General features: G+C 48.3%; 4 protein-coding genes across 4 annotated transcripts; 2 read left to right on the top strand and 2 right to left on the bottom strand.

Annotated features, from left to right (window-relative positions):
- Nucleotides 3,503-6,901, bottom strand: LOC8084947 (tropinone reductase homolog At5g06060). The gene is made up of 6 exons (XM_021451382.1): nucleotides 6,711-6,901; nucleotides 6,412-6,619; nucleotides 4,438-4,654; nucleotides 4,225-4,331; nucleotides 3,818-3,968; nucleotides 3,503-3,720 (listed from the first exon to the last, which is right to left on the bottom strand). Exons 1-6 carry the CDS (start codon nucleotides 6,809-6,811, stop codon nucleotides 3,578-3,580), a joined length of 927 nt encoding a protein of 308 aa, XP_021307057.1. The 5' UTR covers nucleotides 6,812-6,901; the 3' UTR covers nucleotides 3,503-3,577.
- Nucleotides 7,109-10,053, bottom strand: LOC8081522 (proline-rich receptor-like protein kinase PERK15). The gene is made up of 8 exons (XM_021463496.1): nucleotides 9,508-10,053; nucleotides 8,927-9,385; nucleotides 8,740-8,826; nucleotides 8,572-8,642; nucleotides 8,230-8,306; nucleotides 7,950-8,097; nucleotides 7,683-7,844; nucleotides 7,109-7,582 (listed from the first exon to the last, which is right to left on the bottom strand). Exons 1-8 carry the CDS (start codon nucleotides 9,983-9,985, stop codon nucleotides 7,361-7,363), a joined length of 1,704 nt encoding a protein of 567 aa, XP_021319171.1. The 5' UTR covers nucleotides 9,986-10,053; the 3' UTR covers nucleotides 7,109-7,360.
- LOC8081521 lies at nucleotides 11,142-14,051 on the top strand. Its single transcript, XM_021462553.1, has 3 exons — nucleotides 11,142-12,618; nucleotides 13,073-13,693; nucleotides 13,838-14,051. Exons 1-3 carry the CDS (start codon nucleotides 11,755-11,757, stop codon nucleotides 13,940-13,942), a joined length of 1,590 nt encoding a protein of 529 aa, XP_021318228.1. The 5' UTR covers nucleotides 11,142-11,754; the 3' UTR covers nucleotides 13,943-14,051.
- On the top strand, nucleotides 17,972-23,503 carry LOC8081520. Its single transcript, XM_002468072.2, has 3 exons — nucleotides 17,972-19,454; nucleotides 22,370-22,939; nucleotides 23,030-23,503. Exons 1-3 carry the CDS (start codon nucleotides 18,543-18,545, stop codon nucleotides 23,129-23,131), a joined length of 1,584 nt encoding a protein of 527 aa, XP_002468117.1. The 5' UTR covers nucleotides 17,972-18,542; the 3' UTR covers nucleotides 23,132-23,503.

The following is a 23,867-nucleotide window of genomic DNA, read 5'->3' as shown; positions in this document are numbered from 1 at the left end:
TCTTCACGCTTCTAGCCATGGTTGAAACGAGCACCGCGCGCCTAGCTGACACGGCGACTTGATTACCGTACTGGCTGACACGAGGCAGCAGAGAGCCCTGTAGAGTAATGGACGGTACTGAGATATTCTAGAGTTGCCTTTGTCCTGTCTCTATGGTGCAGGTATGGGGTTTCAATCTGTGGCCATCACTCGTGTCGCCAACTTTTCTGTGGGATCGGTTTCGTGAAACTCAGCGGATCATTCTCATCAATCACCCGTCTGATGGTGGTGACAAATGAATATGACTAATACGAGTCCCAGTTACCTTGATACAAAGAAAGTAAAAACACTTTGATAACGATGGGTCAAGATGCATTTGGTCCTAGGACCTCGACATTTTGCTGTTGTGTTGTGATCGCCACGAGTCTCTCAGCATCTCGCCTATCAAACCTGGCTCTCTCATATCACAAATACGGCAAAGATATCTTCAGATGCGTCGATGGTATCAGGCGGGCAATCACAGAGAGTCTTCTCTTTTCCTTTTTTTTTTGTTTCATCTTTTGGGGTCGTGCAAGGCGCCAAGCAAAGTAGAAATGTTCATGACGCAACTCGTTTCCATCTGTCAGCGTCCGCGCACAACTGACAGCCGGCACACTGGGCTGGCTGGCTAGCCTGGCTTCCCTTGCTTGCTTTGGGACCACGACACCCGGCCTGCGGCAGGTGCCCGACGCGCGGCCGCTCGCCACGTAAAGCCGGCACGACGGCGACAACACGCATCGCGTCCCCGCCCTAATCGCGCGTCTCGGGACTCGGGATCCGCGCGGCGATCGCGCGGAGGGAGGTGTCGCGGACTCGTGGGCCGGGGGCCGGGGGGCCGCGCGACGTGTTCGGCGGCCCGGGAATGGACCTCGCTGTCACGGAGATCGCGCTGCTGGGTCCTCGGATTCGCGCGCAAGATTTTGTTTCCCTCGCGCCTTGTTTACTTTCAAATTTTTTTTTTACAAAATATAAATAGTAGCACTTTCGTTTATATTTAACAAATATTATTCAATTATAAACTAACTAAGCTTAAAAGATTCGTCTCGCCAATTTCGACCAAATTGTACAATTAGTTTTTATTTTCATCTATATTTAATACTCCATGAATATGTCTAAAGATTCGATGTGATTGGAAATTTGAAAAATTTTACAAAATTTTTGAGTAACTAAGGCCTTGTTTGGCACAGCTCAACTTCACTAGTAAAACTGTTTTTTTAGAAAATAGCTTCATAAGTGACTTTCTAGATGAAGTTGAGCTGTTTTGGAAAAAGTGTTTGACAAAATAGCTTCACCAACTACTTCATACATAGTTGAGAGAGAGAAATGAGGGAGAAGCTGCAATAAGCTACTTTTTTTTTCTAACTTCATTCCAACTTATGTCTTTGTGAGAGGAGAGGAAAAACAGCTTCAGCTAAGTGTTTAGAAAAAAAACAGCTCACCCAACAGGGCCTCGGTCTCTCGCACAAAACTGGAGAAATGCTTTTTTGACGAGCTTGGGCGTCAGATTTGTGCTCTTTCGCATTCCCGGATGCGATCGGGTCGGGTGGACAGTGCGGCGTGGGGGTAACCGCAGCATCTCGCCGTTCATGCTGTGTCGTCGGGCTTGGGCGGCACCATTTTGCAAGCTTCTGTTCAGCACCAGCTGTACCAGGCATGAGCAGCGTTAGGGTGCCAAGTGTTCGCCGCTGCGTTCAGAGGTTTCTCACCTGCCGCTGCCGGTGTCCCCGAGGGCTCCGGACAGCTCATACAGAGCGTTTAACTCAGACCACCCGCTAAACCAATGCTCATAGGATAATTGGCACATAAGACTTGTTCCAACTTCCAAGAATAATCTTCTACTCAGAGCAAGTATTATAGTGGGCTGTAAGCGGGCTAAATGCTGAGATGGAGGAAAGAAGAGAGGAGAGAGAGGAGAAACATGTTGTAAGCTTACAGGCAGTTTAGGCACAGAAACCAAAAAACCTCGTGTGAGAGATAAGTAGTCCATATATTAATAGTGAATAGCTAACTATTGTATGAGTGAGCTGAAAGAAGGCTGTAAGAAACCTTACAGCCAACAAGTGGCTGTATTATTAAACTTGGTGTGATAGGAGTAACAGATCGCTAGTTTTATTTCGTCTGTGTTCATGGTGGCTACCTTTGGACTTCGGTTAACCTTTACTTGTTGCCTTGGCAGTTGGCACATAAAGACTTGTTCCAAATTCCAAGAATGAGTAGTAATATTATCATCTATTATATAAATTAATTTACAGCACTATAATTGATGTGTCCTATTAGTGTGGTGGTAAGCTAACTTGTTTTTTGAGTAAGAGGTCGTTGGTTCAAATCCCCTTTGCATCATTTTTGTTTTTGTTTTCTATTTTTTGTCCCTTTTAAAAACTAATAACTATAGATAATATAATTCTTTCTTTAAGTCTTCTTATTTTTATCTCATCTTCTTATGTCTCGTGAAACCTTAGTTGCAAGCTATGTACAATGTTGTTTTTAAATTTAATTTCTATTTAATTTTGTCTCCTTTAAAAATAATTATATATAATGTACATAATTATATATAATGTACATCATCCTTTAGTTTTCTATTTACATCCCCTCCTGATTTGTCCCACGAGACCTCACATGTTTCTTTATTTTTGTTTTTTTTTTCATTTTTTATCCCCTATAGATATTATAACTATAAATAATATGTTTGTCATTTATTTTGCATTTTTTATCAAATCTTTGTTGTGCCATGTGAGATACTCCATGAAATGGGATGGAAATATGTAGCTATGTATAATGTCATGTTTCGTTTACAAAGTCTGAACTCCAACATTAGTTGTCTAGTCACATTTAGTAAGCACGATTATTCTTCTAAATGGATGAAGATGATATAATCGAGACATTCATGTCATCACAAAGCGGTGGATAAACAAGTCAGACACGTGATATTATAATTCTATTTTATTGGTTGTATTTCTTTTTTGCTATTTGTATCATCGTAATATGTCATAGTTTCTAGCTTAATGCTTGTGGTTTTTACCGAATTGGAATATGGTCTTACAAATTAGAAATGATTATCAAATGGTATAAGAAAAATTTTGTATGGCATACCCTATGCTAAGATCCTGGGTCCGCCACTGTTGGTAAATGATATAAGAGAAGACATTTAGTTAGACAAAATTTAATTTTGAAAAAAAACTATCCATTAAAAATGTGTTTCTATGTAGTATCTACTTGACTTGACTGTGCACCAAGCCAGGAAACAATCGGATAAGCGGACGGAAAACACAACAGCCCACAAACGAATTTGGCCCATGAGAAAATTGGCACACGCATGTGTACGCTTGGTCAGAGGTCGGCTATAGTTCGACCAGGTGGAGCGTAACATTCATGCAGCACTGCTAAAGAAAAGGTCATGTGTACGCTTTGGTCAGAGGTCGACTATAGTTCGACCAGGTGGAGCGTAATTCATGCAGCACTGCTAAAAAAAAAGTCGCGGATGAAATTAACTGTCAAAACAAGCTGGCGTCATTGCAGAATTGAATTGCAGAACACTGGTCAGATCTAAACTCAACATTCTTCACATGGCTCTGACAGAATTACGTAAACATGTAATGAACAATATCCAACATAAGCTCACCTTTACGTACATCTTATTAGCCTTTTTTCCCCCAACTTCCAAGAATCGCTTTAACTTATAAGCCACAATCAACCGTACTTTTTCTGCCACAGAACACAAATCAGCATATCCGCAGAAACGATCCAGACATGGCAGCTTCCGCCTAGGGCTTGGTTGGGTAAAACCCGTTCACAGTCATACCTCCATCAACGGCAATCGTCTGGCCGGTAATATAAGTGGAACCTGGCATGCAAAGAAAAGCAACAAGTGCCGATATTTCTTCAGGTTCTCCAACACGTCCAAGTGGAGTTCGACTCACAACTTGTTCCTCGAAATCCTTATTTGCCAAAAGCTGCACAAAAGGAAGCAGTAATAAAAGGAAAGGACAGTTTAGGGTTACAATTTAGGTAAATACTCCCTCCATTCCAAATTATAAGTCGTTCTGGCTTTTTTTTTAGATATATAGTTTTTACTATGTATCTAGACATAATATATATTCATGTGCATAGCAAAAGGTACGTATCTAGAAAAAACACAATGACTTATAATTTGGAATGGAGTACGATACAAATGTAATTAGTTAATATAAAACAATAGAAGATTCTTACTCTTTCCGTAAGTGAAGTGGTGATGTACCACGGAGCAACAGAGTTGGCTCTTATGTTGTCCTTTGCCCATTCACATGCTATGTTCTTGGTTAGCTGGTTAATGGCACCTAAACAAGAAGTTTAGCTGGTTATACATGCCACATGTCAAGAACACCTTGTATTCATATATGACCAAGAGATAGAAGGTTGTTTAGTATTGAGTACAACTGTTACCTTTAGTCATAGCATATATAGTTCCACTAAAGACACCCACCATTCCACAAACAGATGATATGAATATAATGCTGCCTGACCCAGATAATTTCAAAAGAGGATGTGCAATTTGGCACAAGTGATATGCAGATTCAAGATTAGTAGCCATCACAAACGAGTATTCCTCTGCAGTAAATTCAGTAGTTGGTTTCCTTATGTTTGTTCCTACATTGTTTACCTAAAAGATCAAATGAAGAAGCCAGGATAAATCAACATGAAACAGATTCAGACTGTAAATAAGCAAATTGTAGGGTTTACAAATAATTTGTAGATAAAAATGTAGACACATTTGCCATCAGTCAACATAGTTCCTGCAACCATTAAGTACTTCCTACCTTATCAATCTGTGATCATGAATGCAATAATGTTATGCTTATGCACGTGAACACAAAACAGAACATCTACACTGGGAATTTCTTCATGGAGTTTGATATCCTTTTCTATTGATTAAGAAGTAATGCGATCATTTCATGTCTTGGCATAGTACTGCACTGCCAAAATGTAAAGATTAAATTGAAAAGAACTGCCTGTCCCGAAATTTCTAAGTCTGAACCATTTGGGTTGGGTCTCTAAACTTGTAAAGGGCATTTAAGAAACTTATCTATTTCAAAAACATAATTTAATCAGCAACTAGAGATAACATGGCACTTTCCAATAATCTAAATGGCAATTCAATCATGTGAAATCTATAAAAACCTTTTTTCACATTATTTGAATGTAGTTTAGTCGTCCTCGGCCAAATTCTAGATGCGAATAGAGCTAATACCTTTTTTCAAGGAAAAAGAATCCTAAACATCTTGAGGCGCATGGTCAACATTGCTTAATAGGGTCAATCTTACAGGACACTTATCTAATGAAATGATATAAATGCATATGGGTGTATCCATCCATTCACTTAAAAAGGTATAGGAATGCAAGGACCCAAGGATTTTGTTCTTTTCAATAGAAAAAGGAGCCAAGGGTCAAGACTAACAGCTTCCTGCAACACAGTTCATTTCAATGCTCCAAAGTTGGTGCGCACAAGCACCAAAATAAAACCTCCATTCTAGTACTTGTTTTTGACATAGACAGTTTTAAAAAATAAATCCTATAGATCGTATTTGTAGACACATGGTCAGTGTTGTTTAACTTGAATAGGATAAAAGTTAAAGGACACCACTAATAGCCCATTAAATCAGGTTTGGACTTGCATCTATTCGCTTGAAAAATCTTTTATAGGTGCAGGGGCCCAGGGGTTATCTTCAAAAGATGAAAAAGAAAAGAAAAGGTAGCCAATGGTCAAGATTAATGAATTCCTACAATTCACTACACTCAACTCCAAATCTGGTGTGCACAAACTGCAAGACCCTATTGCTGTTCATGTCATTGATAAATAATGTCTCTGTGCTCTTTGTAGTACTTGTTTTCAGCGTAGACAGTCTCCATTATACATATTTGTCAAAAACAGTTCTTATGAGGAATCCACTAGTATCATTACCATGCAAGTATGTGATAAATACTTGTTTGGTTAGATGAAATTAGTGCAAATGAATGTGAATTGGGGATTTAGGCTTTGAAGTCAATAGGAATTGGGGTGGGATGAGGAATGAGAAATTGATGGTCAAAGTTCCACTTTTGTAAATCACACATTCACACTGAGTGAGGGGCACCATTAATGCTCTTTATCTTTACAGTCAGATGGGCACCATCTCAACCCTTCATTGTGATTTGCTTTAGCATGGCCTATACAATAACAACTTCCCACCCTCTTTGCCAAAACGAGACTGGAACCGAAAACATAAACTCCCAACCCTAATCCTAACTGTTGCTAATTGCCAAATTGCAACATACTATCATGTTTAGCCAAAGTTCTATACACGCTATAAATCCACACTAGACATCGGAACTAAACAAAGAGGACCAAAAGGACGGGAGCAGGTGATTTTGTTGACTCACGAGGATGTTGAGCTTGCCGCCGAAGCGGTTGCCGACCTCGCGGAGCAGCCGCTCCCGCTGGTCCCTCTCGGAGAGGTCGCAAACGGAGCCCGTAACGCGGAATCCCCTGGCCTCCCACTCCTTGATGCGCTCGCCGAGCTCCTCCGCCTTTCGGGAGCATGTGTGCACGGCCGCCCCCAGCGCAGCCAGCTCCTCAACTACCGCACGCCTACACGACACGAACGCGGGCTCGATTGAATCTCCGTAGCGGGTTTGCAAGTGCCGGAAGAAACTAGATAGGCGTTTGAGGGAAGCCGTACCCGATGCCGCGGGTGCCGCCGGTGACGAGGGCTGTCTTGCCGTGCAGTGCCCATCTCCCCGAGGTCCCTATCGCCGTGCCCGAGGTCTCCGCCGCGGCCATCTCGCAGCTGTTGCTCCCGGTCTCTTGCCTCTCCTTGCTCAGCCGGTGACAAGAGAAAGCTTACAATGGAGATGGATTGTGGAACTGATTGACGGGGGACATGCGCGGATAAGAAGCACAGATTTTTTTTTTGGCAAATTTGTTTTAGATCTAAAAACTTTTTGTATTTAAGTTTTGTAATATTTTTATTTGTATTTAATAATTATAACTAGACTTGAAAGATTTATCTCGTAAATTACAGACAAATTATATAATTAGTTTTTTTTATCTATATTTATTACTCCATGTGCCGCAAGATTTAATGCAACAGAAAATCTTATAAAATTTTACAATTTTTTTGAAACTAAACAGCCCTACAGTTTCATTTTGTGTAAATTTCAGTCACCATTCTATTGTTGGACAAAAGCCCAGAATAGATGAATTCGTGAAGCCACCTTTAGCGGGGCCGGGGTGTAAACAGGTTGAACTCCTCTAAGTTGAACATTTGTCTTCTTAATTTTACATCATCATTCATCCGGAAAAAAAAAAGAAAGAAAGAATATCTTCACTTCACCACGCGCTGCCCGTGCTCCAGTTTGGTTTGTTGCCCGGAGCCTGTTCGCTGTTGTAGTCGTTGCCAGTGTTCTCCTGGCTCCGCTGCGCTCTTCTTGGCCTCGGTCCAACGGATTCACCGGATTCCATGCTGGAGCTGTAAGACTCCTCTACTGCTGTAATCTTGAAAACTCCACTCAGATCATCTGCCCGTGTTTCCCCTTGCAAGTATTTAAGGATCTGCGGAGCACATCAACATCATGTCAAATTTAAGCAAACCACAAGCGTTGGAATTGGAACTCATCACCGGCGGCGGCGAGTGGTCAGAGAACGAACGAACCTGAACCATGGATGGACGATGCAGCGCTGATTGGCGCACAGCGGCCGCAGCGCACTCGACCATCCGCATCATTATGGATGGATCGAAATCAGTTCCAAGTCGTGGATCGACAAGGGTTTGAAGGTTGCCATCATCTGCAACCTGCTGAATCAAGGGTCTAGCCTGCAGAAGCAATCGCATAGGAATGAACTTTCAGGCTTTTACCTAAAGAAGCGTCTGATAACATCAGTTGTTGTAAATTCAGGAACTTGTTTCTGATGGACTGACCCAACCAACTAATGTGTCATCCATGTAGGACTGAGATGACTGAACCGGTAGCCTTCCAGTAATCAGCTCCAGGAGAACGACGCCAAAAGAGAAAACATCAGCTTTGTCAGTTAGTTTTCCACTAGATAAGAACTCTGGAGCTATGTACCTGCAGGAAACAAGTGAAGAGACGGTGGTTATATTAGACGCTCATCTGCTGAAGAAGTTTATGCTGAAAACAAAGAAATAGAAAAATTCTTGAATGATGGTACTGTAGAATGGCAACGATAAAAGGGCTGACCCGAAAGTTCCCATTATTCTTGTGGAAACATGAGTGTGGTCTCCTGGTTGATACTTTGCTAACCCAAAATCTGCAACCTGCAAAGAATTAGGACATACTAATAAACAAAGGTTTATGTCATTGCACATTGTTGAAGATCAACTATGCTTGCTGAACTTAACAGTGTACTCCTAAAGTTCAGTTAGAACCAATATTTTGTTCAAGTGCAGCATTAGGTTATACCAAAGGTTACACTTGAAATGCTGTGCACTCGGTTTAGAAAAACACAGAACTCATAGTACAGCTGCTGTTTTGGCATGGCATGTACTGCAATATTTTCTCCATATCGGTCAAAAATGATACCTTGGGCTCAAAATTATGATCAAGAAGAATGTTGGACGCCTTGACATCACGATGTATGATTTTAGGATAACCTGGCAATAAGCCAATAAGTAGCTCGTCAGAGTTCAATATTGCTCTTCTAGACTCAAAACTGAAGAGAACAAGAAATGTGCAGAAGTATTGACTAACAGTCGTCATGAAGATAGGCCAGGCCCCTTGCTGATCCCACAGCTATTTTCCACCTTTGATGCCAGTCAAGCGGTGGACCATTGTGCCCTATGTAATGTCCAATGTCAATCTGTTAAACCAATTCCAAGAACATTCATCGAACGTGCAAACATGCAGGACCGGGGACCAAGAACTTCCAGTAACTTACCGTGCAAATGAGTGTCTAGTGTCCTATTGGGGACAAACTCGTAGACCAGCAACCTTTCATCGGAGTAGATACAGTACCCGATCAGCGTGACAAGGTTCCGGTGGTGCACGCGGCTGATGATCTCGACCTCTGCCCGGAACTCGCGGTCTCCCTGCCGGCTCTCCGTCTTGAGCTTCTTGATCGCCACCTCGGCGCCGTCGAGCCTCCCCCTGTACACGCACCCGAAGCCGCCCTGCCCGATGATGTTGCCGGGGGCGAACCCGTCCGTCGCGGCGGCGAGCTGCTCGTACGAGTGCGAGCCTCCGGTCGGCAGCTCGGTGACGATGTCCACGGAGTGCGGGCGGTTCTCGGATCCCGCGTCCGAGAAAGCGCCGCTCGTCTGGGGTGGTGTGGGGCGCTGCTGCTGCGCGAAGTAGTGCTCGGACGGCGCTTGCTGAAGTACTGGCCATGTCGGGCCATCTGAAACACCACGCGTACGCACGCACGCAACGCAACGCAAGTAGCGAGCTGTTAGCGACTGTGTCCGACAAGGACATGCACAGCTGATGCTTGTGTATGCCTGAACACCTTGTTGTACGTACCTTTGTGGTAAACCATCGGTGCTGGCAGTGGCAGCTGAGGTGGTACCAGTACCACCGGCCGGCGCCGGCGCCGTCTCCTTCTCCGCCGGACGAAGCAGGCCACCATGCACAAAACCAGAAGCACCGCGGCCACCACGGCCCCCGCGATGATCCAGTGCACGGCGCGCGAACTCAAGGTCCACGAGTCACTCTCTGTGCCCGCTGGGGCCGCGTCTGAGGCTGGGGCCGTCAACTCTGCCGCGGCGCGGCGTGCGCCCGGCGTGGAGGAGATGGCATCGAGACCCGCCGGACCGCCGGTGGTGTCCAGCACTGTCTTGGCGCGGTCGAGGAAATTACCAGCGAGGTCGTACAGCGACGCGACGGATGATGGCTCAGGAAGAGGGCCGTACTTAGGCGGCGGCGGAGGAGGAGGAGGAGGTGTAAACGGTGGCCGTGGCGGCCTCTTGGCCGGCACGGCAAACCAGAAACGCGCCCACATCACGGCTTCTGCGCGTACAGTATGGAACCATGTAACTCATCTAGCGGGAACGCAAGATTTATAAGCTTATGCTTGTTGATTGAAGCTTGGAGGGCCGGACGCGGCTGCCTTGGCACGTCGTTCTTAACCTTGCGGCGCTGGATGCTGCTGTTTCCGTAGAACAGAGTGCTGTGAGCGCACAGGAAAGCGGAAACAATCAGCTCAGCATGGGAGGTGGGATACCATGGCAGTGTGCTTTTTTCCATTGGAACCATCTCTATCAGACCTGTTAATACGCGTAAGCGCTGGCTGGAATGGACACTCATGCATCGGATCATGTCAAATTCAGAGATAGACTATTTTCTGGTGTCAGTGGGGTCAAATCCAGGGGATGGACTAAATCATAAAGCAGTTGATGGCATGTTCAACCAGTCGTGCCAACAGTATGTAGAATCGAGCTGGATGCAAAGATGCAGTCTACCACGGTACCACCTTTTAGTAAGAACGCATCTAACTGTTCATTATTATTACTGGCTACACAGCAGAGGCACTCGTGTTAATTCTCACATTAAGCAAAAAAATAAATCCTAAAAGTTCTCAAAAAAGGAGATACAAGCATTATAAGTTCATGTTAATACATAAAACTATAAAAATTATTTATCTTTGCACGCGCTCTCTCTCTCTCTCTCCACTTTTTACACAACATGCTTATAACTTATAACTACTATGTAATCTTTATCTCGTTGTGATAAATCAATTATTCTGTAAGTTTTTCCATCTATACGAATAGTTTCTCTCCCTCTTCATGGCACATTAGTTAAAACATTAGCTTAAGTTATAGTGGTTCTTTGTTGCATGTATCATAATGTCATGAATCTTGATTTTGACTTTGAAATTTTGATCTTATTGGTTGCAACAACCGTTTATCCTCAAGTTAAGTTGAAAGCCTTGTGTTTACTATGCATTTTATTCAAAACTCTACTTTCGTACTTAATAAAACAATAATTCTAGCATGTACCTTGTACTGTTTACTACTATATATATGTCGTCAACAGACATTTAAACCTGCACAACAGCATTCAAGATTAGTTGTAGCTTGGGGGCCAAAGGTGTTAACAACGAGAGGATATTTAAGCCTAACAATCACTACTTACACCAAAAGAGTTGTTGTTCCTGTGTTTGTACCCTTTCTTTTGTTTAATAAAATTTCTGTAGGGGTCCCGATCCCTCCAGTTCCATCAAAAAAACTTGCACCAAAAGAATCTCAAAGACATTGGAGGTCATAGCTAGTCGTCTTTAATTTGCACTAACCTCCTGCAATGCTCATGGTGTTAGGTTTTTTATCAAAGAATTATGTGTATAACAATATAAAAAGTAGAGTACTTTCAGTTACCATGTTAATATTAATATTGATATATATTATAATATTGGTATGGCTAATTACTTGTTGAAGCTAGAAAAATTAACCTAAATTTACTGTGGTTGACTAGCTAGTTGGAGAAAGAAATTAGGTTACGCAGTATAATCAGCCCATAGAAATTCAAGTCTATATTGCGCACGCACAGCATGTTTTGTCTAGCTTGCGAAGATATGCGACAATTTCCTGACCATTTACATGAGACACCCCATCTTAGTAATGAACGATGGATCAAAGTGTAATCTACTACTAGTACGGATAAATAAAAGAACAGAAATAGAAGTCTCTGTCCTGAATATCTGGCAGGTAGGGGAGAGGTTGCAACAAAATTTGTATCGTCTCAAGATGCTGATGCTCCATCGCGTCAGTTGCCATGTCCCTGCAGTGGCGGTTGTCTTCTGTCTTCTCCAACGCCGATGCCAAGAACGCGCGGTGGAGTTGGCTCCGGCGATCTCTGTACGTGCTCATGCTTCTCTCCTTCTCATACTTCGCCTACCTCGCATTATTCTCCCGGAACAGCATCCACCACAGCCTCCTGCAACGCCCATTTTGCGAGCAGCCTCCCGCGCCCGCAGCAGCCGCCGAAGCCAGCCGCTCACCGACCACTCTCGCCCACATCGTCTTCGTCATCGGCGCGTCCAAAACCACCTGGGCGAAGCGCGGGGTGTACACCGGCCTGTGGTGGCGACCGGGGGCAACGAGGGGCCATGTCTGGCTAGACGGGGAGCCCTCCGGCCCCTGGCACCCATCATGGCCACCCTACCGCGTGCTGCGGCCGAACGCGGCACGGTTCGGTAGGGAGCACGCAGCCGCGGCGCGGATGGCGCAGGCGGTGGCCGAGGCCTACTATTACGAGACCGCCGCTGCGGCCGCGGGGCCGGAGGAGGGCGCTGGCGCTGGCACTGGCAGCGGCGAGGCGCGGTGGCTGGTCATGGGCGACGATGACACGGTGTTCTTCCCGGAGAACCTGGCGGCCGTGCTCGACAGGTACGACCACCGGGAGATGTACTACGTCGGGTCGAGCTCCGAGAGCGTGGGCCAGAACGTGGCGCACTCGTACGCCATGGCCTTTGGCGGCGGCGGGTACGCCGTCAGCTTCCCGGCTGCCGCGGCGCTCGCCGGGATCATGGACGGGTGCCTTGACCGCTACAACGAGCTGTACGGCAGCGACCACCGCGTCCAGGCCTGCCTCGCCGAGCTCGGCGTGCCGCTCACCAGAGAGCCCGGCTTCCATCAGGTAAATACGCCGTTCACCTTGTTAGCGATACAACAACACAACAGTTTACTCACACCCACCGTGAAAGGGAATGTTTGTCACGACTCATCCTCAGAGACAAGGAGACGCAAACCTCTTGACAAACACCAAAATCTTTGTGGTTGCGATGTTAATGTCAGTTTTGTTGGCAAACGTGTCAGCGTGGCCTGTGCTTCTATGGAATTCTGGATCAAGCTAAGGGTGCTGACAGCTGAGGTAGTGGAAAAACAAAAAAGTTATCGTGGGTACAACACATGTTCGTTCACGAATGGCCTTTCCGGTTGGTACAAGCAGGACGCACAGTTAAATGTAGCTGATCTGGATGAACCCAAAGAGGACCCATCAAAACAAATCGTTGCAGAACAGGCGCCGTCCATTCGTTCGTTGTCACTCACATTTTTTGCTGGTTGGCGTTGCTTTCGTACTACGTTTGCAGCTGGACCTGAAAGGACACGTGTACGGCCTGCTCGCGGCGCACCCGGTGGCGCCGCTGGTGTCGCTGCACCACCTCGACCGGCTCAGCCCGATCTCGCCCAACTCGCTCAAGCGCCTGCACGCGGTCCGGTCCCTGGTCGGCGCGTCCCGCCGCGACCCGGCGCGCACGCTGCAGCAGTCCATCTGCTACTACCGCCCGCGGTCGCGGGGCAGTGGCGCTGTCACCGTCACCCTGTCCGTGTCCGTCTCCTGGGGCTACATGGTCCACCTCTACCCGTCCGCCGTCCCGCCGCACGAGCTGCAGACGCCGCTCCGTACGTTCCGCGCGTGGTCCGGGTCGCCGGCGGGGCCGTTCACGGTGAACACGCGCCCGGAGGCGGCGCCGAACGCTACCGCACTGCCATGCCACCGCCGGCCCGTCATGTTCTACCTGGACCGCGTCACTACGGAGGAGTCGCCCGGGGCGGCTGGGCAGAGGCAGAGGCAGAACCGGACGCTGACGGAGTACGTGCCGGAGCTGGTGAGCAGCGACGCGTGCAACGGCACCGGCTTCGACGCGGTCGCCAAGGTGCAGACGATCCGAGTGCTCGCACTCAAGATGGATCCTGCCGTCTGGAAGCGGGTACGTACGTGTGCTCATGCATGCACACATGTCAGAGACATTAAGTTAAACTCCTGTGTTGTTACGAACCTATTATTATGATCCGTCAACTGCGTTGGCACTGTTGAGATGCTAATAACCTTGCCTCTGTTGGTTGTGACCCAGGCTCCACGGAGGCAATGCTGCAAAGTGGAGAGCTCGAAGGAAGATGACTCTCTGGTCGTCAAGATCTATGAATGTAAACCTAATGAGGCACTGAGGCAGCACTAATGCGGTAGCAAAATACTATAATTGCCAGGTTTATACAAAAACGACAGCTGACTTGGTTTATTATGTTACTTGTGCGGACATGCGGTGATAACAAGAAGTGTTTTTGTCTTGTCTGGTCGGCACATGCATGGTTGTGTGTGGAAAAAGACTGATTTAAATATAAATTAGACTTCCCTGGTCACTACTGCCAAAATGACATAATTAAACCTATTCTCTCCATTCTACTTAGAGTATAAGTTGCTTTGGGGGGTTTGGATTCCTTGCTTGAGCTCATCTCATCTCGCTGGACAAGAAACTAGAATAACGTCCGTTTGTTTACTTTTTGCCTGCCTACCTCGTTTCATATCCAAGCAAAACTTTTCGTACTAGTTTGGGACAGCCAATTTGACTCACATGGCTGAAAAATTATGGCTAAAAGTGTCAATTTGTTGTGAGAAAAAAATCTTATTCATTTGCTGAAACAATACGGCTCACAAGACAAACGAACAGGATTAAACTCGCAAGGCTAACATTACTGGGCAAGGTGAAACGAGAAAACCAAAAGAACCCTAAAGTTTTTTGTAACGCAAACTTCTCTTGATCTGACCAAATTTATATATAAATATATCAAATTTACAAATAAAATGCATTAGCGAAACTAGTTTGGTATTGAAATGTTGCTATATTATTCCTACGAACTATGTTGCAGTCCAGCATACCCTATAGCCACGTCGCCAAAATTCAGACACAGGATTTCCTGATTTTTTAGATTGCACATATACAGCTAGTACTACTTTAGTGTAGCATTTGCACTGACGAAATGATGATCGCCTTCGTAGCATTCCTCTACTGATGATGACTGCGGCTTACACATGTGACTAGTTGGTCAGTCATCATTAGGCAGCAGACAAACGGCAATCAAGCGAAAATATGGGGAGCAAGAAGAATCGAAAGCTGTCTCTCGTGCAAGGGACAGCCTGTGGGAATGACGATATGGGCGAGACGCAGCGGAAGGTTGTCTCCAAAACACATTTTCCATGGACTGATGGATGTAACTAGGCACTATACTAGTAATTTTTAACGGAGGAATCTTTGTTCCAAGATCAGACACTACACCTGTAGGGTCTGTTTGGAATAAAGGAGAGAAAAGGGAAAAAGTACAAGAATAAGATAGAAGTGCCGTGAGAAAACAGAGGAATAAAAAAACGTAGAAAAATACAAATAAATGCGTTTGGGACGTAAGAATTTATACGGTGCGATTAAAAATAATAAATATTTGTTTTGTTATTTCTAATGATTATTCAAAAGAAAAAGAATAAATATTTGTTCTTCTTCTTTTGAAGCAGTTCAACCAGGGCACCACCGTTCAACCGTCAAAGCCTGCACTTTCTCTCTCCGCGAGCGAGCAACGACGGCCATTTGCCTCGGACTTCCGCGAAAACACAAGCTCGAACTGGATGTTCTATTTTCTGTGTTTCTACGAACCAATCCTTTCTTCTGGAATGGCAATCTGTTTTCCTCCATTCCAAACACTAGATGACGTCAGCAAACTATAGAAAGTGATTTCCTTCAAAATTCCTGCAGAAAGCCTCCGTTCCAAACAAGGTGTTATTAATCCATTGGTTAGTGGACATGGCAGTCGCATATTCTAATTCATGTAGAGATTTTATTTTGACATTAAGAATGTGTTTGGTAGGGATCAAGATTTTCTAAGAAACATTTTAGACATAGATTCCCTCTAAAAATATTTCTCCGCTAAAGTGAAAGCACTTGGCAAGAACGAGTGAAATCGTTTGACTATCTATAAGATTCTTTGTGTCGTGGAGAATCGCTTTTAGTCATTCCTCGCATCGTGTTTGGCAACAAAAAATGTTTCAATCGAGCCAAATGCGATAAAGAGGGAACATTTTAGGAAGAATCACTTAAAACCAATTTTTTTACTAGTTTAGAGAAGCATCCAAAATCAAGTTTCTTTTACGGTAATGATACCTATTGTATGTCCGGACGGACGCCGTTCTTATCCGCTTATTCCTCGCTTCTTTCCCCACTGTGACATTTCCGCACCACGCCCGCGACACTCCTCTGTGGAGCCATGCCCCTGCACCCCCACCCCACGCGCGTTGCACGAGCAGATGCAGCCGCTGCTTCCCTCTCCCTCCTCGTGCAGTGCAACGGCGTCCCTAGCGCGAGTCTCCGGCGACATTCTTCCTCGTGGCTACCTTCGGCGACCCTTTCTCTTCTCCGGCTAGCCACCCCCGGCCTCAACTCCAATGTGGGGATAGACGGCGGGCGTAGATCCAGCGTGGGCGTAGATCCTGCGCAGGAGCGTAGCCTGGCTCCGACACAAGATGCACAACTCTAGTACGAGCCTCCTGCTCCCCTATGTTCCTCGACCTCCTGTGGTTCCTTCCCCTACCCAGCAACGCCCCTCCCCCACACCGGCGTCCTTCCCCACCGGGAGCCCCCAATGTCCGCAGATTTGGTGGCCATGGCACTCCCTACGCTAGGATCTCTCCGCCCACCCTATGTTGCAATTGTATATTTCGATTGTTTTAGAAGGTTCAAAGGTATGTTGCAGTTGAATCAAATGGATGTTGCAAAAGTATATGAGAGAATGTTGTACATGTTGCCTACATTTCAATTGTTTTAAAGGTATGTTGTAACAATATGTTTTCGAGTGTTCTAGATGTTTCAGCAGTATGTTTCGTCTGTGTGTTTTCCAGTTGTATGTTTCAATTGTGTTTATTTGGATGTTGAATATGTTGTACGCATATGTTGCATGTGTTTTATTCGGATGTTTGCGTATAGTTGCAATGGTTTTTAAGTGTGTTTCAGGTATGTTTTTCAAGTGTTTTATAAGTATGTTTTCAAGTGTTTCAACTGCCTTTAGTCGTAGGTTGCAACTGTTGTTTTTGGATGTTTCAAAAGCAGATGGAGTGTTGTGTCCTCCTCGCTTTTTCTGCTCCCTTGCCTCGGTGTCTCCTCCTCTTCGACACTGGCTAGGCATCTGCCACCCCATCCTCTTTCTCTCGATGCGGGTGATGTTTGGTGTGGTGCTAGCCCCACGTGGATGCACATACACAGACGGGGTAGGTGACTGGGATCGGTCCCTCCTGATATGCATATGGGCACGTGAAAAGGAGTGGGCTATGCGGGTGCTACGTCTAGATGGAGTAGGTTTGAGTGGTGGCGAGCAAACTATGCGGATGTATGGAGGTGGCGTGGGAGTGGTGTCCGAACAAGACGTCTGTCCAGACGTCCGGACGCTAAATTACCGTTTGTCTTAATTGTAATTCCACTTTCAAGAATCTAACAAACTAGCCACATGCCACGAAATGATTGTAATCCAGCATAAAAATGTTTTTGAAAAAAGAAAATAGATCTGAAACACTTTTGGACCGGGAGCCGGTGTGTACATCAATTTGTTCAAACTGGAAATCGTTCTAGGCGTTGCGCCACATGCCACATCTCAGGCCGCTGCCCGGGGCAAATCTTGCCACCGAAGTACATAGCGCCTTGTCGACATGCCGGCATCTTCTGTTTCCTTATAGTACGTCACTAGTACATCCAAGTTTGCTCAACAGATGCTAGGCACATTTGAACCTGCCGCTCTAGCACCCGATCGACTACGTTGAGTTGTTGACTGGTGACTCGTCCATGTGCTCGCCACCTAGGTGAAGGCCCGGAACACTCCAAGAAAGTAGACAGCAGCGAAGGCGCTGGAGGCGGTCCTTCCCATGGCTCCATACGGAGGCTGGCCGATGGCGCCAAAAGCAAGCCGCATCCCGCATCCGGCGGGGGGAGGCCAGGGCCGGGCCGGCCACCGCCCGCCGTCTCTTGCACCTGCGGCTGCTCTCCGGCCTCCGTCACGAGTCACGACTCGCACAAAGAGATGGACGCTGCGGCCCTGCGGGTCCCAATTGCGGGAGGGCCACAAACAACAGTATAACCGGTTAACGGAAAGGTCGGTTTCGACTCATCGTGTACCGCGAGGAGACGAGAGCGGGACGGGCAGTTGCCTTCCTCGAGCCCAGTCGTGGGGAGCCTTTATCGGGAGGGGGTTAACGGCTCGGTGATCTCGGGGGACGCAATCAATAATTATCGAGCCACCTTGCCTTGCTTTTCAAGCGTTCCCGGCCCAACCCTATCAAACCCAGAGTTAAAAACGCGCGTTTTATTCCTGTCGTGCCACGCCGCGCGGCGTCCTCCCGAGCTAAACACCACCTGCGACTGCGAGCGATAACGAAGGAGAGGGAGGCGTCCAAACCACAACACCCACGAGGCCACGACGTATACGCGCGCGCCGCCGCCTCGTTTCTTTAACGAAGGCGAGATCGATCGGTGCGCCGCCGGGATATAGCAGCTCGAGGAGACAAGGGAGGAGAGAGAGGGGAGCAGCGCAGAGTAGCGTTCCGTTCCCATTCGCGGCCGCCACGATCCCACCGTCCCGGAGAACGGGCGGAAGGGGCGCAACGCCACGAGCCTCTCTCATCATTGTTCGTGCGGGAAGGAACGGCCGGGGGTCTCGGGCCCTGCCGGCCATTTCGCCCCGCCTCGCGAGATTCTCGCCAAGCCGTTGGCGTAGCGCGGGGGAAGGCGGCGATCTCGGGCAGGGTCGCGGATGCTGCACAAATGGAAGGTCGCGGAGGGCGGTGGGTGCGCCGCCGCCGTCGCGGGCGGCGGCGGCGACCAACGCCGGCGGTGCGTGGCGGCGTCGCTCTCCACGCTGATCGCGGCTACACTTGCCTTCCTCGCCTACGTCGCCTTCTTCCCGGACGATGGTGCGCACGGGCTGTACAGTCTGTGGAGGTGCCAGGATTGCGCCGCGGGCGATCTGGGCGAGTTCCCCGGTGACGAGTCGGCGGCGGCGGCGGCCGACGGCCCTTCGGCCGCGCGCGTGGCCCGCTCGCCGACGACGCTTTCGCACGTCGTGTTCGGCATCGGCGCGTCGGCGCGGACGTGGGACCAGCGCCGCGGGTACGCGGAGCTGTGGTGGCGGCCAGACCAGATGCGCGGCCACGTCTGGCTCGAGGAGCAGCCCGTGACCCCGTGGCCGGCGGCGACGTGCCCGCCGTACCGCGTCTCCGCGGACGCGTCCCGGTTCGGGGACCGCGCGTCGGCGTCGCGGATGGCCCGGATCGTGGTGGACTCGTTCCTGGCCGTCGCGGCGGAGCTCGGGAACGACACGACGGCCCGGGACCGGGAGGAGGAGGTGCGGTGGTTCGTGATGGGCGACGACGACACCGTCTTCTTCCCGGACAACCTGGTGGCCGTGCTGCGCAAGTACGACCACGAGGAGATGTACTACGTCGGGGCGCCGTCGGAGAGCGTGGAGCAGGACGTGATGCACTCGTACGGAACGGCCTTCGGCGGCGGCGGGTTCGCGGTCAGCTACCCGGCCGCGGCCGCGCTCGCCACGGCCATGGACGGCTGCCTCGACCGCTACAGGTACTTCTTCGGCAGCGATGAGCGTGTCAAGGCCTGCCTCAGCGAGCTCGGCGTGCCGCTCACCCGGGAGCCCGGCTTCCACCAGGTGAGACCGTCCTTCCTTAACTCTAGCTGCTGCATTGCATCTCTTTGTCTGTTACACTAAGCACTTGCATATGCTTCCTTGTGCATGGGAATACTATACTAAAAAAAGAACTCCAAAATGACATTCTTTAAATAAGAAGAGTACACAACTTGTGTCTTCTAAGTCTAATCTAAGCAAACCAAAAATGTCATTTGTAATCATCTGATGAGGTATATCGATAACGGATTATCTGAGCCTTTGGTTCGCTTGCCGAATTCGGCTCCGCTAGTCATAGTGCCGCAGTTTTGACTGGCCATGCTGATTCCGTTCGATTTTCCCTGCATCACCCTGGATCAGAGCTTTTTGACCCAACCTTTCACCGTTTCCCGCAGCGAAAAGGCCTGAGGCAGGCTTCAGCACCTTTAAGGATCCCTTGTCCTGCGTAGTGAATCCACGGTCGAAGCATCTTTCGGTTGCTGCAAAAGGCAGAACCTATTCCGGAAATCACTGGAGCCCGGCTGTTGCGTTGCGCCGTGGCGGCATGCGATGCGACAACGGAGTGACGGACAGTGCCATCCGGCCTATTCGATTTAAAGGTTGCAGGACAGCGTGGAGTCGCCGGACCCAGGCCCTACTTGTCCGTGCAGTCCTTGAGTTGAGCTTTAGCCGAGCGACACCTCGCTCGCTCCCATTTCACCACTTCACCCCATGTGACTATGTGAGCATGTGGCCATGTGGCGTGGGTATCGAGCACGACAAGCGTCGTCGACAGGCCACAAGAGAGCACTGGCTGAACTAGCCAACCACCGCTAGAAAAAGGGACACCCTCTCTTCTCTTCTTTTTGCCGAGCACCACGCCAGTGCCAGTGCCAATGCCACCGCATTACTTCTGCCGTGCCCCAGCCGGCGTCGTTAGTACCACAGTAGACCACGAATGGAAGGGTAGATTTTCGCCGTGCCCCAGCCGGTGTTTGACCTATCGTTGTGCGCACCAACGAAATGATGAAACCGCCGCACGCCTTCGCCGGTGGTGTGTCCACGACCACGATGAGTGGCTCAGAGACAGGGATGAAAACAGCTAGGATCATCCCCATCGTGTCTCTAATAGAATTGGAAGCCGAATGAGGTGCTTTTACATGTGTTTTTTGTGGGATTGCGTTTTTGACATTATTGACTCGTATACACCCGTTGTTTTCAAAACTTGATAAACTTTCGCAGTTATTATTAGAACAGCCTTCAAATATTAATTCAAGGATTTAGAAAGTCCTAAGAGGCATCAAGAAGCCCGCAAATTATTTCAACAAGGCTCCTAATAACATGCCAAATAACCACATTGTCATGATGTGTTTGGTTCCTATGTTTGTCCGTCTTAATATTTTAGTATATCACTTTTTTTGTGTTTCTCGTCTGACTTGATCCTGTTTTTCTTTTGAGTGATAAATACCTTAATAGAAACAGTTAAGTGTTTTTTTTTCTTCTAGCTTTTGGCTAGTTGTGATAAATTGTCTCTCAATCTTATCTCCTGTTCTTCCATGCTCACTTGCCAACCTGCCTCCTAGCTACCTCTAACGGCAGCGACGCTAGATACTCCTATATCCACCACAACCTAACACTAAAATCTATCTGATGTAGCTCCTCCACGCCTTCTTCTTTTTGACTCGATGTTTTTATAGCCATCCATGATTGCCCTAGTTGTGATACTCCATCTTTTACGTAGAATCCTCGTGCTAACTTGGCTCCATTAGGCCATCATTGTGATGTCTCATCCTTACCGTGCCCCGTGATGACATGGACACCTTATGGGTAGAGCTAGATTAAATCTGAGTAGGACACTCTCGAAGGTACAAATATGGTGAAAATTTAGATTTTATTTTTTTCCTGTGGATGTGACACGCATAATGTTGACTTAGATCTGCCCGTCACCTTGTCTTTTGCCCCCACAATCGCCACCACTGCCAAGCCTACTTACTGCCCCAATTTCCTGAGATTATTGAGTTCTTCACCAAAGACCTTAAACCCTGACACATAACCTCGTCAGAGCCATGGCCAAGGTTGGAGAAAGATGTAGAGGTATAGACAAGCAATTGACCTTCATGGATTGAAGGAGAAATTCAGATATTGAGTTGGATCCAATACACTAGATATTGAGTGTTATGTAGCTTTACTGAATAGCGTCAGGTCGTCTTGGACCCGTAAGGTTGAAGGTGGTAAAAAAACCGTGTTGGGCGGGGCCGGTTGTGTGGCCGAAATCTGAACGTCGCCATCCTTAGGGCATGCCGGTAGATGGTTGGTGCGACGCCTGACCTCACCGGGCCAGGTGTGCGGCTGTCCTTTTCCGGTGACGAGAAATTGCCGGTCTAGGTGGCGCGCGATTAGGCGTAGTGTGCACCGCGAGGACTAAGACAGAACCGTGTCGGACACTCGGAATTTGTGAGAATCGGATTGCCCCTGTAACTTGTGTAACGGGCGTGATTCGCTCCGCGGCAGACGGCGCAGCATCCCATCGTCATTTGCTACCGTGCTTGACGTTGCCAGAGAAAAAAAGACTTGACAGACGACGACTCGCGACCCGGTTTCACCACGCCATTTTGATTTTTGAACCGTGAGCCGTTCGCCATCGAACGTGGAGTACGGGCCTGCGGGGTATTCTTCAGAATCAGATCTGCGACATCCCTGCGTTTCGTCGCGTGGTGCACACTCCGCCGGGGTGCCGTTTGTCTCCGGCGGTCGAGCCTTTTCCTGCCAAAAAATTGTCATGAGGTGCCGTCTGGCCCTCGAGAATCTAGAGGTCCATACGCGTGCAGAAAAGTTACTAGTACTACTTTCTTTACCTTTTTTTTGAACATTTCTTTACCTTTTTTTCCAGAGAGAATCATCGCAGCTTTATTTTTTTATTAATTGACACAATACACATGTCGCCCGTGCAACGCTTGCAGGTGGACATCCGCGGCGACGCGTACGGGATGTTGGCGGCCCACCCGGTGGCGCCGCTGGTGTCGCTGCACCACCTGGACCACGTGGAGCCCATAACCCCGCGGGGCAAGACGGCGCTGGACGCGGTCCGGCCCCTGGTTGGCGCGTCCCGCTTCGACCCGGCGCGGGTGCTGCAGCAGAGCTTCTGCTACCAGCGCGGGCCGGGCTACGTGTGGTCCGTGTCCGTCGCGTGGGGCTACACCGTGCAGGTGTACCCGTGGGCCGTGGCCCCGCACGAGCTGGAGGTGCCGCTGCGGACGTTCCGGACCTGGCGGAGCTGGGCCGACGGCCCGTTCGTGTTCAACACGCGGCCGCTGAGCCCGCACGACGCGTGCGCCCGCCCCGCCATGTTCTTCCTCAGCCGGGTCCGGAACGAGACGGCGCGCGCCACCGTGACGGAGTACGCGAGGCACCCCGCCGCCCCGTCGTCGGGGAAGGAGGGGGAGTGCGACAAGGCCAGCTTCCGTGCGGCGTCCACGGTGCACACGGTCAGGGTCATGGCCCCGAGGATGAGCGAGAGTGACTGGAGACGGGTAAGTGCCGCCGCTGCCGCGCGCATCTGTTGTCCGTCCCGATTGCCTTTCTGATGTGCTTACACGTTGGAACTACTGGATGTGTTTCAGGCACCGCGGCGGCAGTGCTGCAAGACGAAGCGGACGAGGTGGGGCTCGGTGCTGGAGGTGCGGATACGACGTTGCGGCAGAGGAGAGCTCACGTCGCCGTAGTAGAATCGACGGTTCGTCGTCTCCGTTCGCTTAATATAATATTTATCCACGGAACACCAACGAAAATAGTAGTAATGGTGGAAGGCATGATATCCTGCTCAGGCCTCAGAGAAGCAGTATAGATAGTGGAGTGGAGTGGAGTGGAGTGGAGAGTATCTCCCTGGCACTGCTGGCTACCGACAGATTGTCCTCGCTGTGTATAAAAGGTTGTGTTACTACCTACGAGACTGAGATATACAGGTTACACCCACATACATGCGAAAACCACATTTTGATCACGTTGTAGTGATGTACAGATTGGGAAATAAAATCGACTCGTACCATTGTGAATGGTACAAATACAAGAATTGACATGGGAAATTTCGTATCAAACTCGTCTTCTGTTAAATAAATGATGAGTAATTCTATGTCTCTTATATAGAAGTGTGATTCTCACTAAGGACTACTTTGAAACCAAGGGGAAGACACACCAGGGGTTGAAAACCATCTATGAATAACTAAATCTGTTATTCCAATGATATCCCTATGGATTTCCTACCCTGAAAAATTAAAGGCATGGATTCGAAAGGGATCATTTGAGTTTTGAAAAGAGACCTAAAGGTACGTGATCATGCCAAGGTGGCAGGGGGACTAATTCTTGGCTTCACGGAGTAAACTTGGAATCTAAACAACTTCTAGTTGACACAGGATCGGAGCTCATTGTTGTGCCATATGGGCATATGGCTTACCAGAAATA

The sequence above is a fragment of the Sorghum bicolor genome, chromosome 1 (assembly GCF_000003195.3).
Source record: "Sorghum bicolor cultivar BTx623 chromosome 1, Sorghum_bicolor_NCBIv3, whole genome shotgun sequence".
In the NCBI taxonomy this organism is placed as follows: domain Eukaryota; kingdom Viridiplantae; phylum Streptophyta; class Magnoliopsida; order Poales; family Poaceae; genus Sorghum; species Sorghum bicolor.
This window is presented reverse-complemented; position numbering and strand designations above follow the sequence as displayed.

Excerpts from the sequence above, each read along its gene's own strand:
- LOC8084947 (XM_021451382.1), bottom strand. The coding sequence starts at position 6,811 with ATGGCCGCGGCGGAGACCTCGGGCACGGCGATAGGGACCTCGGGGAGA. Across the intron at positions 4,655-6,411 it reads GCGGCAAGCTCAACATCCTC|GTAAACAATGTAGGAACAAA; the intron begins GTGAGTCAACAA and ends TTGATCTTTTAG. Across the intron at positions 3,969-4,224 it reads CCACTTCACTTACGGAAAGA|CTTTTGGCAAATAAGGATTT; the intron begins GTAAGAATCTTC and ends CCTTTTGTGCAG.
- LOC8081522 (XM_021463496.1), bottom strand. The coding sequence starts at position 9,985 with ATGTGGGCGCGTTTCTGGTTTGCCGTGCCGGCCAAGAGGCCGCCACGG. Across the intron at positions 9,386-9,507 it reads ACCGATGGTTTACCACAAAG|ATGGCCCGACATGGCCAGTA; the intron begins GTACGTACAACA and ends GTGGTGTTTCAG. Across the intron at positions 7,583-7,682 it reads ATCGTCCATCCATGGTTCAG|ATCCTTAAATACTTGCAAGG; the intron begins GTTCGTTCGTTC and ends TGTGCTCCGCAG.
- LOC8081521 (XM_021462553.1), top strand. The coding sequence starts at position 11,755 with ATGTCCCTGCAGTGGCGGTTGTCTTCTGTCTTCTCCAACGCCGATGCC. Across the intron at positions 12,619-13,072 it reads GAGAGCCCGGCTTCCATCAG|CTGGACCTGAAAGGACACGT; the intron begins GTAAATACGCCG and ends CTACGTTTGCAG. Across the intron at positions 13,694-13,837 it reads ATCCTGCCGTCTGGAAGCGG|GCTCCACGGAGGCAATGCTG; the intron begins GTACGTACGTGT and ends GTTGTGACCCAG.
- LOC8081520 (XM_002468072.2), top strand. The coding sequence starts at position 18,543 with ATGCTGCACAAATGGAAGGTCGCGGAGGGCGGTGGGTGCGCCGCCGCC. Across the intron at positions 19,455-22,369 it reads GGGAGCCCGGCTTCCACCAG|GTGGACATCCGCGGCGACGC; the intron begins GTGAGACCGTCC and ends CAACGCTTGCAG. Across the intron at positions 22,940-23,029 it reads GCGAGAGTGACTGGAGACGG|GCACCGCGGCGGCAGTGCTG; the intron begins GTAAGTGCCGCC and ends GATGTGTTTCAG.